Source organism: Pavona decussata, unplaced genomic scaffold, assembly GCF_977016875.1.
Source record: "Pavona decussata unplaced genomic scaffold, jaPavDecu1.1 SCAFFOLD_37, whole genome shotgun sequence".
Lineage (NCBI taxonomy): Eukaryota > Metazoa > Cnidaria > Anthozoa > Scleractinia > Agariciidae > Pavona > Pavona decussata.
Window position 1 is genome coordinate 670,555 of NW_028145459.1, and position 13,241 is coordinate 683,795.

At 37.8% G+C, this 13,241-nt stretch overlaps 3 protein-coding genes across 30 annotated transcripts in view; 2 read left to right on the top strand and 1 right to left on the bottom strand.

The window, feature by feature from the left end:
- Window positions 1-5,039, top strand: part of LOC146483883 (CUB and sushi domain-containing protein 1-like) — a 167,603-nt gene extending 162,564 nt beyond the window's left edge. For all 27 annotated transcript variants that reach the window (XM_085105159.1, XM_085105150.1, XM_085105167.1 and 24 more), the window contains 5 exons: window positions 104-286; window positions 806-963; window positions 2,904-3,044; window positions 3,706-3,868; window positions 4,171-5,039. In XM_085105159.1, coding sequence (XP_084961285.1) covers window positions 104-286; window positions 806-963; window positions 2,904-3,044; window positions 3,706-3,868; window positions 4,171-4,562 — 1,037 coding nt within the window. In that variant the 3' untranslated portion in view covers window positions 4,563-5,039. The remainder of the gene's footprint in view (window positions 1-103; window positions 287-805; window positions 964-2,903; window positions 3,045-3,705; window positions 3,869-4,170) is intronic.
- Window positions 5,040-5,336: 297 nt separating this feature from the next.
- Window positions 5,337-9,994, top strand: LOC146483887 (uncharacterized). 2 transcript variants are annotated; one of them, XM_085105192.1, is made up of 2 exons: window positions 5,337-8,036; window positions 9,749-9,994. In XM_085105192.1, exon 1 carries the CDS (start codon window positions 6,339-6,341, stop codon window positions 7,578-7,580), a length of 1,242 nt encoding a protein of 413 aa, XP_084961318.1. In that variant the 5' UTR covers window positions 5,337-6,338; the 3' UTR covers window positions 7,581-8,036; window positions 9,749-9,994. The 2 variants fall into 2 exon arrangements, with proteins under 2 accessions (XP_084961318.1, XP_084961317.1); XM_085105191.1 differs by lacking the exon at window positions 9,749-9,994 and adding an exon at window positions 8,566-8,716 and having other exon boundaries at window positions 5,337-7,705.
- A 2,062-nt stretch (window positions 9,995-12,056) lies between these two features.
- Window positions 12,057-13,085, bottom strand: LOC146483888 (polyisoprenoid diphosphate/phosphate phosphohydrolase PLPP6-like). Its single transcript, XM_085105058.1, has one exon. It carries the CDS (start codon window positions 13,026-13,028, stop codon window positions 12,279-12,281), a length of 750 nt encoding a protein of 249 aa, XP_084961184.1. The 5' UTR covers window positions 13,029-13,085; the 3' UTR covers window positions 12,057-12,278.
- Window positions 13,086-13,241: the final 156 nt, after the last annotated feature.

Consider the following 13,241-nt stretch of genomic DNA (forward strand, 5'->3'; position numbering starts at 1 on the left):
AATTTGACTGTGAAAAACGAACAACGTGGTTCCAAAATGCGCGGATTTTTTGGGTTAATGGTAAACAACTTATACTTCATATGTGTACTATGTCCCTTCACAGTGCAAACATGTGATGCTCCGCCCCAACCAAGTTATGGTAAAGCGACACCAGAACTACGCAGCAAGTACTTGTTTGGAAACATTGTTCAATATCAGTGCAACAATGGATTCTCTATCCGTGGCCATAAAACGACGAGATGTCAAATTTATGGAAATTGGAGTAATCCGGTTCCCACATGTGCCAGTAAGTTTCGCTTTAGTTCTCATTTCACCTCATGTCTCTGAACCCAGACGGAGGTAACCTAAAATGTAAATTAAGAGATCTAAAGTTCAGTTGAGATGGAGAGATGCATGGAGCGCTCGGTTCCTCCGAGTAGCACAGACCAGTTTCTTTTCTCTATATTTTCCCACCCGAGTATGTGCAAACGGATCTGTTGAGATCCAAGGGCAAGATGTCTTTATTACGCAGACAACGGCTTAATACGAGCAAGCACGCGCTCTCAATGGCTCTTTGCTTGTATACTATGAAGTAGTGTCATACAAGTAGAGACATCTTGCGAAACAGATCGATGGCGGAAAAGTGCTTCTGTTAAAAGAAAACTTTCTTTTGGTAACTTAATGACGTCATTTCGCCGATTTCATGGATCAATTATGTTACCCTCGTTTTGTTTAGTGGGGTGAAATGGTTAGGAGACGTAGTACCACACCCAGGGTAATCGCTGTCCTGATGACATGAAGACTGATTTTCTTTCCCTTGTTTCAGGTTGTGCTTCTCCACTTGGTTTAAAAAACCGGATGATATTCAGCCAACAGCTGACCGCTTCCTCAGAGAGAGACTCCCGACATGGAGCAAGACATGGCCGTCTCCATGGAAACAGCGCTTGGTGTTCGGCTCGAAGTAGTCTACCCAAATATTTCCAGGTTATTATGACATAACATGTTTGGTGTTTCTTTGCATGGTTCCCTTTCTTTTACGTCTTTTTTGATTGCAAAATTTGAATTAGTTTCTATATACGATAACTCTGCACGGGGTAGGTTACGCTGTGCTAGGAGCTCGATCATCAACGCAAACGACAATTCAAAATAGTTGGAGACACCTCACACAAGGTAAGAAGGGTAAAGCGTACAATGAATGTAGTGCTACCAGCACTAGTAAAACAAATTACCACCATAATCAGCCACGACTTTCTCCTGCCTGGCCTCGTAGCTCAGTCGGTAGAGCAACGAACCATCAAATCCAGAGGTCGTGGGTTCGACTCTCGTCGAAGTCGAAGATTATTTTCTTTTGCCTCGTGTGATCCCACATTTCCTTACTATGGCTAAAGTTCGACACACACGAAGGAACTAATACCTGCGACCAGTCCCCGCGACCAGTCCGTTGTTGTGAACTACCAGTATATATATTCATCAACAAATCTGGGGTGAGTTGTATAAAATTTTTAAAGTCGGGCGTAACTGCTAACGCCAGACCTTCATCCTGGTCACATTCATTATTTTAACGTCTGACGATAGCAGTTCCGCCCGACGTTGAATTTTATGCAACTCACCCCTAGTTGCAAGGAAAAAAAATTGGTCCCTGCGACTAGTCTCACGAATTCAAACTGGTTTGAAATCCCCGAGCCTTGTCCCTTAAAATTGTAATGGTCTCTGCGTTTGAACTATTCGTGGGACAACTTCCTGCGACGAAATGAAAATAAACCAATCGCTGATCAGTATGATAAGTTTCCGCCAAATTTTCCTGCTAGCATATGCGTGATCGACTATTTCAAAATTTAATTGGACCTCTTACTTTTTTCCCGAGTTGATCTGCATATTAAATCTTGTATTTGTCTGTACTAAAGGTCTTGATCGATCGAATAGTTAATTACTTCTTATCGGTTCTCTATAATCACCAATATACGACTTTGGAAACAAACACCAAGTAATTTTATAGTTGAATATTGTACGAGTCTTTTGAGCTGATTTATTTCAATATTTTGTTTATTGAATTCGGTTTCACTATTTAGGACCGCCTCTACGTTTCCGCGAATTTAAATGAAAGCGCGAAAAATTTTGTCATTCCATGCGCAGGTCCCCGCGACTAGTCCCATCGTGTAACCACTACAGGGGACTATTCCCTGCGTAAAAGCGGTGGTCTGACTTGCCCACCTGATTTGCCTAGTCTGATTTTGACTACGTACCTGGTAAAACCAACCAACCTTCCCAAGAGAACTGAAGATAATTGGAGCTATTAAACAGAGTCGTTATGATAATTTCGATGAACATGGCAAAGCTGATAGGTTGGCTGACTTAAACGGACTTTGTACTGTTATAAAATGGTTTTATGGAGCAGATCGTGTGTTTAAAGAAGTCCTCCTCTCTGCTAGTCAAGGATCACGGAATCAAGGAAGGTTTCGATAACGTTTACAGCAAGTCTTATGCCACGCTAATTTTCATTTGATTTGGACAATGTTCATTCACTTACCGAGTTCAAGGTCGGTACTGTGAGTTACGGACCGAGTTTTTTCCCGTTGAATCCCTTAAATCAACGGCAAAAAAACAAGGATCCGTAACTTACAGTACAGACCGAGAAAACGAGGTTAGTAAGATATTTATTATATCTGAGGTTAATCGGGAGCGCTGGAAAGGAAACCTTCAAATTTAGAGGGTCGTGCAGTGAAATACGGCCAGAAAAATTGATCAATCACTCCGCGCGTACTAACTCGTGCCTTCCAAGCTTCCCTTTCAGTGCCCCACGTATCTTTAATATCTTTCCCAGGTGTTTTTTTTTTTTTTTACTGATCGTCATTATAGCTTGGTGTCCCACCCATTCCATTTCACTCCTTTACTTGTCCTTTCATCTATTTGTTTTCAATGCCCAGATTGATTTTGGCCGTACTATGCAAGTGACCGCTGTAGCAACGCAAGGTCATCCAGTTGAACATAAATGGCTGTTAAGTTTTGTGTTGAGGTACTCACTTGGAAAATATTGGCTGACGTATCAAGAATCAGGACATGACAAGGTACATCATCCATTTCCTTGGGCGTGGCTCTATATTGGGATTGTTCAAAACAGAAAAAAAGTACGATCTGGGATACGCACCCTGGATCGCATCTGCATGTCAAATATAAAGTGCACATTTTGTCCATTTTATAAAATGTACGGTTTTCGGTTGTTTTGTTTTGTTTTGTTTATTAATTGAAAGTGAAGGTAATATTCTCGAATATTTTACGAACTTTTACAAGAAGCGGTATACTACGAGCAGAGGGCTCCTTCAATTCGTCAACAGTAGCTAGATTTGAACATTGTTACACTAAAGTCTTAGCCTAGCTCTTGGTTACGATAATAAATATGCAAATGTTTTCAGGAGCCTTATTTCAGTTATAACAAAATTCCACATTTGCATGCTCTTTCGTTGCGCCCCTCGTCAGCTCAAATGGAGCCGATCTCAGAAAAAAAAAAAAAAAACATTATTTGCTTCTGCATTGTTACGTCACAGTCTGTCAGCTAACCATCCAGTCAGTTAGTCAGTCAGTCAGTCAGTCAGTCAGTCAGTCAGTCAGTCAGTCAGTCAGTCAGTCAGTCAGTCAGTCAATCAATCAATCAATCAACTAATCGATGGTCTGTCCATCGATAGTCATTCAATCTGGATCAGTTAGTCTGAATTATTTAATCTTTTCAAGGTATTTCAAGGCAACAGAGACAGAAACAGTGTAGTAAAACATTACCTGAAAGAGCAGCTTGTGGCCAAACGACTAAGAATATTACGTCATCATGACTCTCGGGACTTTATGGGATCCACAGCTTGCCTGCGAGCGGAAGTTTACGGCTGTTATTTTCAGTCAGGTGAGTTTAAATGATTATGATTATAAATCATTATGAATCATTATAATTAATAAAAATCATTATTAATCAATAAATGATTATGACTCCATTTTTTGCAATTTTAAACCCTTTTTCTTGTTTACGATATCATCATCATCATCATCATCGCCATCATCATTTTGTTAAAGAAAGCGCACTTTCGTTTTTTTATTATTATTATTATTATTATTATTATTATTATTATTATTATTATTATTATTATTATTATCTTTTTTTGTTTCTTTATTTTTTATTTTTTTTATTTTATTTTATTTTTTTTTTAGGCTGTCTCGCCATAGGCTCGGAAGTGTTTGCTCGCTGGAATAACATCAACAAACACACGCGCTACTTTCACGGTTTCATTACAAAGATTCGTAAAACAAGCGTGGAAGTTACTCCATCGGGCAATCATGGCGCCATAGTCAGCGAAATCGTGGAACTTCCTAGAGCTGAGAGGCATTATGTAATAATAGACAAGCAATCCAAGCCATCCGAGATCAGGACGGGAGCAGAAATCATCGTGGCGTCCGATGACCGTGTTGGGTTCTCTCAAGGCAAAGTAACGCAAAAATTTGCAACGTGGTATGGTGTGAAGCTTGGTAACGGTAAGAAGATTTGGAGCAAGGCACGTGACATACGCCTTTTGAAAAGTCCCGTATACTGTGACAGGGAATGACGCGCTGACAAAACATTTACGATATCGATAATGCTTAATTAATATATTGTTCCCTCCAATATTTGGTGAAAATGTGATTTTCATGTAGATTGTGTCACAGCCTAACTTTGTTGCTTCCAAATAGCAAAGAATTGTATAACCGTTATTGTAACCACTATCAATCCAGGGAATGTTTTTTCTTTGCGAGGCTAGGACAGTAATTACAGAAATTTCCTTTGTTTGTTTTTCGATAGGAAATTCTTGTTAGAACTGTTCTCAGATATTTCCGCGGTGAAGCTAGCCTGTGGTTTTCTGCGTTTTCCGTTTTTTGACCTAACGTCAAAGACTTGTTTCTGTTTTATCTCGTCGTTTTTATTTTAAACTCAATCCAAGCCACGTAATTAAGAAAGGAGAGAGGAAGAATTAATGACTTTGGTAGAATTTGACGAATTTATAAATTAGGTAGATTAAAACGAAATTTTTGCCAGTTAATGCTAATAGATGAACACCAAACAGTTTGCTATCAACACTCTCTTTAATTAATTTATTTCTTTAACCTCACCCTATTCCTTAAACATTACCCATATTTGTGAAAAAATGTGATGTTATGTTTTTAGCCTGGTAAATAAATGATACATGTATTCAGTTTTCAGTCAGTGACACAGGATACTCGGAACAAGGGATTTCTGTTGGGAAGACTCGGATTTCCTTTTTCCAAGTGTAGATGTCTCACTGAATGAAAATACAGCTGTCATTGCCCAATTTCGTTCCGCAAAAAATAACTCCTACAGTGTATCTCGTGCGCAAACGTTAACCGCGGAAATTGAAGACTACTCATCAAACGTAAAAATCGATATCAGCGTGAAGCCCAGGATAAAACACAAACACAAGAGCCGAAGTGGAGAGGGTGGTCCTCTAGATGAGCTATAGGTATGTGCGGCCCCAAAAGGTACTGTTTTTGAGCCATTTTGGTTTAAAAATGGATATGGATCTGAAAATGGATACGAATTTTTATGGGCCAGGCCGTCTAAAAAAGGGTACCGGAAAATTACATCTTTTGATCTGAAATGGAGTCAACGTTTGGAGAAACGAGCCTCACACCCCAACCAAAAATCCTTATGTCGTGTTGATTCCTAATCAGAATCATACAGAAACAACGAGTGGGTTTTTTTTTTTCCTAAAAGGGACTGCGTTAGCAATTTTAATAGACTGTTCACAGTCCCCCTATTTTTCCATGGGATTCTCGAGACCGGTATGCTTCGATGGAGCTGCTGCCATCTTGGTTTGTAAAAGCGAGCTAAATCTACTAGTCGTTCAAAACTTAACAAGTAAATTATCCAAATCCTCCTCACAGACACTTCGAAAACGCGAAGAAGCGGGCTGAATTTTGTTGAAAACCGCTACTCACTATCTATCACAGAATAGATGGCGGGTAGCGTAGCCAATCAGAGAACGGCATTCGTGATAGAACACTATTACTAAACACCAATAGAATCAATAGACCAATAGAATCCTCGGGGGAGAAAGAAGAGAGAATCCTGGGAACGAGGTTGAACAAGACACCTTGAATTGAACTCCACGCGCTTTCGTGTTTCACTTTCCTGGTTCAAAAGCCTTACACAGCGACTTTTCTCAGCGACTTTTTTCAGCTTTTTCATGAGACAATCGGCAGGAATTCCACCGACAAACAGATATTTGTACAAACAGATCTCTTGAATACTCCTGTAGCTTCTGTTTTTCTTTTGAACATCTTCTTAACGCAACTTCCGGGTTTGTCGAGCTACAACTGAACGGCACATGGCATCAAGAGCTTGTTCACTTCAACAAAGTGATGAACTCACTGACTTGTTCGGAGGAATGACGGTTACGGACCAACAATATGACGACCATAAGTGGTCATGGGAAACCTTTTTAGAACCACTAAATCGTAGCAGGAAACATGAAAGCAATGTCCTTGATGTCCAACCTGCGTATTCTCCCGGTTCACTTGTTGAAAAGTTGGTGAATCGTCTGAATGAACAGCACAAAGAGAAAGTACAGGAAAGAAACCAAGCTGTAGCCGATGCCAGAGAATCCATCGAAAGCTTATTTCCCGGCCAGTTACTTCGTAGCGATACATTTGAACGTCTCAAGAGATCCTTTCAAGACTATGAAAAGGCTTCAAAGATCAAGTCTGATGTTCAGAGCTCGGGATCAGCATGGACGGTCAAAATGTTGGAACGTTACATTTTCCGTGGCGACATCGAATTTGTACAATTACTCCCGTGTGCCCGCGAATATGAAGCTGTAATTAATGGGATCGTTAAAAAGGTTTCTTACATACTCTTCGACCCAGTCCATAGGGACCTTAGAACCGAATGTGATACCAGGATGGTTCTGGATGCACATTTACTACCGCTTTGTGCCCATAAGGGGTTTACACTCTTAACTGAACAAACCATAAAGTGTAAGGATGCCAAGCTTCCTACTAACAGGTTTGACTACATCATTATTAACTGTGAAGGCCACCCGATTGGAGCCGTCGAAGCAAAACGGCGAGGGACATTGGAAGGGAAGTCGATGGCGCAGTTAATTGTACAACTGCTTGTTTTGTCAGCCGAGGATCCACGATTGTTTTATTTGGGTATTTTATCAGATGGATGCCAGTTTATTTTTGTCGGTTTATGCAAGAAAAAAGTATGTTTCTTTCAAACAAACCAAAGTGAAATAGAAATAGCAACTATTAAATGTGAACAGGACGTGGAGAACATCACCAAAACAATATTGAACTTTGTTGACTTTACTATTCAAGCAAATGAACGTATTTTGGAAGGAACCGAAGTGGAGTGCATTCTAGAGGAGATTTCTGTTCCCCCTGTGGATCAAGGGTTATTGGTTTCCCAAACTCCTCAAGGAACCCAATCCAGAGGGTCTTTTCTTGCTCCCCCATATAACCCCCAGCCATTGGTTTCCCAAGTTCCTTGGCAAGGAACCCAGGGTCTTTCCTTTTCACCCCATATCACCCCTCCAATCCTTCCCCATCACTCCCTTATTCCCTAATTTTTTTTCCATAATTTACGCTCTCCCTACTCCTTGTAAATTAGATATCTCTTGTTGATGCTTGACCAATCTTCACCATACCCAAGAGAGAAACGTTGCTGTAAAATTGGATTACACTGTGGACAGTTTTGCATTTAAGGTTGACGTAACGTTTTAATCTGTACCACATTTGAAATGGGATGCCTCATCCTGACAGAAGCTCAAGCACAGTGTAACATTGTTTTCAAATAATTGTAATGTCTGCAGATTTGAGTCATAAGCTCAGCAGTATTTTTATTTTTTATGCAAATTAAGAAGAAATAAGATTTTTTTAGATAATGATCAAGGTTTAAGATGACATTGTAGTTTTGGATTAAGATGATCTGTTTATAATAGGTGCAATTGGACAGGTCAAATTTGTAAGGATTAATTTAGCCTTGGGGTGATTTAACAATGGCATGGGAGAAAACGTATTGAGTAAAGACGTTAGACCATGTTACATTGTTATTATATGTTGTGTTTTTTATGGGACAACAGAAATTACTTCAAATATTTCACATATGGTACCCTGCCAAAGTTAAGAAAGAGCCTTACAGCCAATCAATGCATTATGCTGGAAGCATGAAAAGGCTATCCTGAATTTTAGGTTGATGTCTGGTTTTTATAAAAAAATAAGACCAAATTCAGGGGAAAATGATGTCATGTTTCTGGAATGGACTGTTATATACCATAACATCATGCCAAATTTTACATGGGAGTAGTCTATAGAAAATTAAAAAAAATGCCTAAATGTCAAAAGTTCACAAACTTTTGGTTTTCCCTCTTCTTCAGATTACCCCAATGTTTGAAATATGGCCTTCTGTATTTCATTTGAGAAACTGTGCCAAAGTGAAAGCTCAAGAGTAACTCTGAAACTTCATGTGGATAGCATTACACTCTTATTATTATTATTATTATTATTATTATTATTATTATTATTATTATTATTTTTTATTTTTATTGTAAGAACGTCCAACTTTGGGGCTGAGGCTGAATGTTCTTATTATTTTTGGAAATTTGAGCCTGAAAAGTTGTTCCTACATGTAGGTATCTGTTATAGCATTTCAAAAAAGCTATGCGGACGTGACCATGACACCTATTATTTGGGTTAATTGGACAATATATTTTATCTGTATTTTATTATATACTGTTCATTTTAAAAACATTAATTTTGGTCTTAAAGTGCCACTACGACGAAAATTTTTACTTTTATTTTCGCCCTTTTCGAGTTCCAATCCATTTAATGAGTTCGTAACTGCAAACATAGCTATTAATTAGCTTTAAACAAGCTTACTGATCCTGGAAATAAGTGGCTGAAAACCGTCGAAAACCCGTCCGCCATTACTCCGACGGCAAAGTGACGCCCGTGGTGATTCTAAAATGCGGTTGCTTGTATGAGATCTTTGTGTGACGTCATACGCGCATCGAACATCGTGCGTTCCTTGCAAGAATTCAGTAAACCTCAGTAATCGTGAGTCCTAAAGTAAGTGAATAGACAAGATTATTTGTAAGATTCACCATCCAGCTTGGTGAAAAGCGATCTAAAGGACAATTTTAACGAATATCTTGGATTATAATTTCCTTGGCGGTGGATTTGGAGTCATATGACTGCAAAGAATACGCTTCGAAGACACGCGAACAGCTCATTCAAGCCTGGGATTTAAGCACTTACATGTAAAAGCCGAAGAAGAAACGCATTCACTCCGGCATTTACTCAGCAACTGTATTGGAGGTAGACATGGTTATTTAATATTCTGGATATGTTTTCTATTTGGGATTAGTAAACAGAACCTAATCACTATTCGCAAAAGCACTTGAGCAACAAATTATTGAATAGGATGGATAGTATTTATCACTTCTACTTTCCAAAGCTGAAGAAAAAAAGGGATGCAAAATTTTGATCGTAGTAGCACTTTAATAAAAATGTTCTTAACCGACTCTCAGCTTGGGTAATGTTCCTAGTATGTTCTTAAATCTTAGTTAATCTCAGCCTCAATGTTCTCATAAAGAAGGTTCTTATAAAAAAAAAAGAAGTGTGTCATTCAATATATCACCAAGTTGGAAAAGGGCTATTTATGTTATAAACTTAGACGAATTTCTGAAATGTGAGGCCTTTCAAGGGGTAAAAACAAGAAGCAACATACATGTAGCCCTGAAACCTGGTAAAAATTGCAATTTCTAACCACAGGCAGCCGAAGCTTGCATCACTAGAGAAAATGTAATAATTAATTACTAGTGGGATAATGACCTTGGAGTGCAAGCAGTATTGGGTTACAGGTGGCCATTGAGAATTTAAACGCATTACTAGACTTTGTATGGGGAATAAAATATTATCAATGCCAAACTTTAAATAATGCTAAATTTGAACTTTCGTTCAATAAAATGGATAAAACTGACTCACCTCTGGTGTATTATGTGTATGTGCATTATTTCACTGTTTTGAAGATTCTTTGAAATCACTGTTAATCCATTCATACAGTTCACCGTTTTTATAAAGGAAATACCAGTAATTTCAAAGAATGCCCAAAATGGTAAAATTAATAATCCCCAAACACAAAAATATACCAAAGGTGAGTCCATTATTTGTTTTATTGAATGAAAGTGAAACTTAAGCATTATTAATTTAAAAGTTTGGAATTGACAAATTATACTTTATTCCCCAAATAAAGTCTTTAAATGCATTTAAATTCTCAACAGCAGCCTGTAACCCAATACCACTTGGACTCAAAAGGTCATTGTGTGACTAATATTTAATTATTGCACGTTCTCTAGTATTGCGAGCTTGGGCTGCCTGTGTTCTAACAAGCAACAAATGAGTCAACTTGGTCACTAAAATATAACTAGGACACAAGAGATGCTAAAAACAGACCGTCAGTAACAGCAGAATGAAATCATCATGTATTTAACAATATAAATACATGAATGCGACTTTATTTAACGATATTGCCCACATGAATGTTTCTGCAGAGTTCTTAGTTGTATACAGGGTGTAACACGTCAATAATTTCAAAAGTCGATAAACGTTGATCGTTTTCGATTGAATTTGATACTAATCAATCTACAAATATCGGAAATTGATAAAAAATGATCGCAAGTTTTCTATTGATTATCGATTTCGACCGATTTTCAATGTTAAATTATAATTAAAATTCAATCATAAATCATAATATTTTTCTTCACTTTTCATTACTTTTTACTCTTTTGTCTTCTTTTTGTTTTGTAATTTTATCTGTTTGTTTGTGGGCTTCCTGTAAAGTAGCTTTTAGCTAAGTGGAGTGCCACGTAAAATAAAGTTCTTATCTTATCTTATCTTATAATAATGTATTCAAAATTGACTCTTTTAACGCCTTCAATTAGTAATTCGTGTATGTATGTTCTTAACACCGCCTGCCTAGATTAGCTCGCTATTTGCAGGCGGTGTTCATTGTAAGTAACTTTTTGGAAAACTTACATGTAATAAACTTGAAACTTGTTAAAATTCAATTTGATCGATTTTAACCGACATCTACATCTGAATATGAAAAAGATATATGGCGGGAGATAAGACTGCAGGCGAACATAGACTAACGAAGCCAGAGCTGATCAGCCATAGCAAGACTTCATTCAACCCGGATTCAGTACATGGCTTCAAACTAATATGAGCCCAAAGGAGGAGCAGCAAAATAACGCTATTCACCTCAAATCTCAAAAAAACTCTCGAAAGTTCGTTGTTTTTAGAAAAATGTGGCTTAGGAAACATCAGTTCAGGTTATATAACAGGGAACGAAATTGGGCACGATCGAACAGTTTACTGTAGCATGGCTGAACGAAATAATGTTAACCAATTCTCAAGGTAAACAGCCTATTCTATTCTCTCTATTGGTTGCTCTGTTTTTATTAAACTTTATTGCCCTACAGATTTACTTTTGAGCTGTTAACTGACTTCTATAAATTGCCGTTCAAGCTATCAGATTATTGGCTTGGTTAATTTCGCAGCCAATTGAAAATTGGCCCAATTTCTTTCAAAAACAATCAAAAGTCAGTTTAAAATCTTGTGATTATTAACTTTTATCGACAAATAAGAATAACACGCTCAAAGAATTCTATGATAAATGGAACTTTATTTATAATAGCTAGAGTTAGTTAGACATAATTTGCTGACTACCGGATAATATATATTATATTACATCATGAATGTTAAAATTGTAGTCAATAAGTTTTTTTTTTTTCCATTTTTCGATTAATATCTAAGTTAGAAGAGTTGTATTGTAGGTATTGTTGTATAGTAAAGCTGTACGTCTATAAGTTTTCTATTAGTTATTAAGTTGGTGGCGTTATATTGCAGTATTGTGTATTGTAAGTCCGCAAGTACTATTGTATTTAAAGTGGTCTATGTTAATAAATTTATTTTATTAAAGGGACTGGTTATGAAATCTGAAAAAAACAAAACAAAACAAAACAAAAAAAAAACCAAACTTTTATCGACAAATTAAACTTGTCGATTGACAATTATTGACAAGTATCGAGTACTATTGACTTATCGACTACGTTTTCGATGATCGATTTCGATCGACATATTACGCTCTGTTGTATAACAACAAATATACAAGAACCTTGTCTTAATTCGAACGAATCAGTGAATTATAAATTGGTAATACATGTACTTGTAGTTCTGTAGTTTAGATTCTAATACTACTGCAATCACACTTGATTTGTTTCTACACCATACAAAGGCACAAAAGTTAATAATTTCTGACAAGTCGTGTTTGGTACCCAGTTGGTACAAACAAACCAGCATTGTAACAAACCAATCAAAACACCACAAAACACATCACTCACGTGATGTCTTCCTAGTATGACACGTGATGTTGAAACAGAAAGGGCCCAACAGCCAATCAGAAGCCTCCAAAACTCACTGGTAAGGAAAACAACAAATAAGGCTGCAACCATTGCAGCTCTGGTTGAATGTCCGGAGGGGAATGAGTAGTTGTCCACTGACACAGTAGCAAACATGTCTTCCTCGTTGTATACAGGTCGTTTTCGCCGTACAGCGACTTTTAAACCGCCAACTACGGCTAGATCAAGCATAAGGGCCAGGAATAAATTGCACGCAAATTCTTGTTTGAAACCCGAGAACACAAGAATAGAAATAATTGTTCCCGCTATCCATGGTACCCCGTGTCCACTGATCTCTAGAATTATCATAAGCGTTCTCCACGGCCCAAAGTCTTTATCTGCACAGAAGCTTAATTTCCTGGACAAAGTAATGTCTAAACTGTAAAGGTAATCGATCAAATAGCAGCTTTTCTCTTGTTCTCTCGCGGTGGTCTCGCCACTGTCCCTTGGTATTGATTCACATTCCGTCAAGTGCTGATTATTCAAACCTTTCGCTTTCTTTCGTCGAAGAGCCGTGTTATCCTCATTCTTTAAAGCATCGTTAACCACAACCATTTTCAAATATTAGCCAACAAATCAGAAGAAGAATAATAAAGCCGGCTCCTCCAGATCTCAGGCTCTTTTCACTATTTTAGCTGAAAACGAGCCCACGATGCAGGGTACCAAGTAAACACTCTCAAGGGGGACTAGGGGGATTCAGATAATTTTGCAATGAGATATCACAAAAGTTCAGCAAAAAAAAGTTAATATGCTCGACGAGCACTTAAA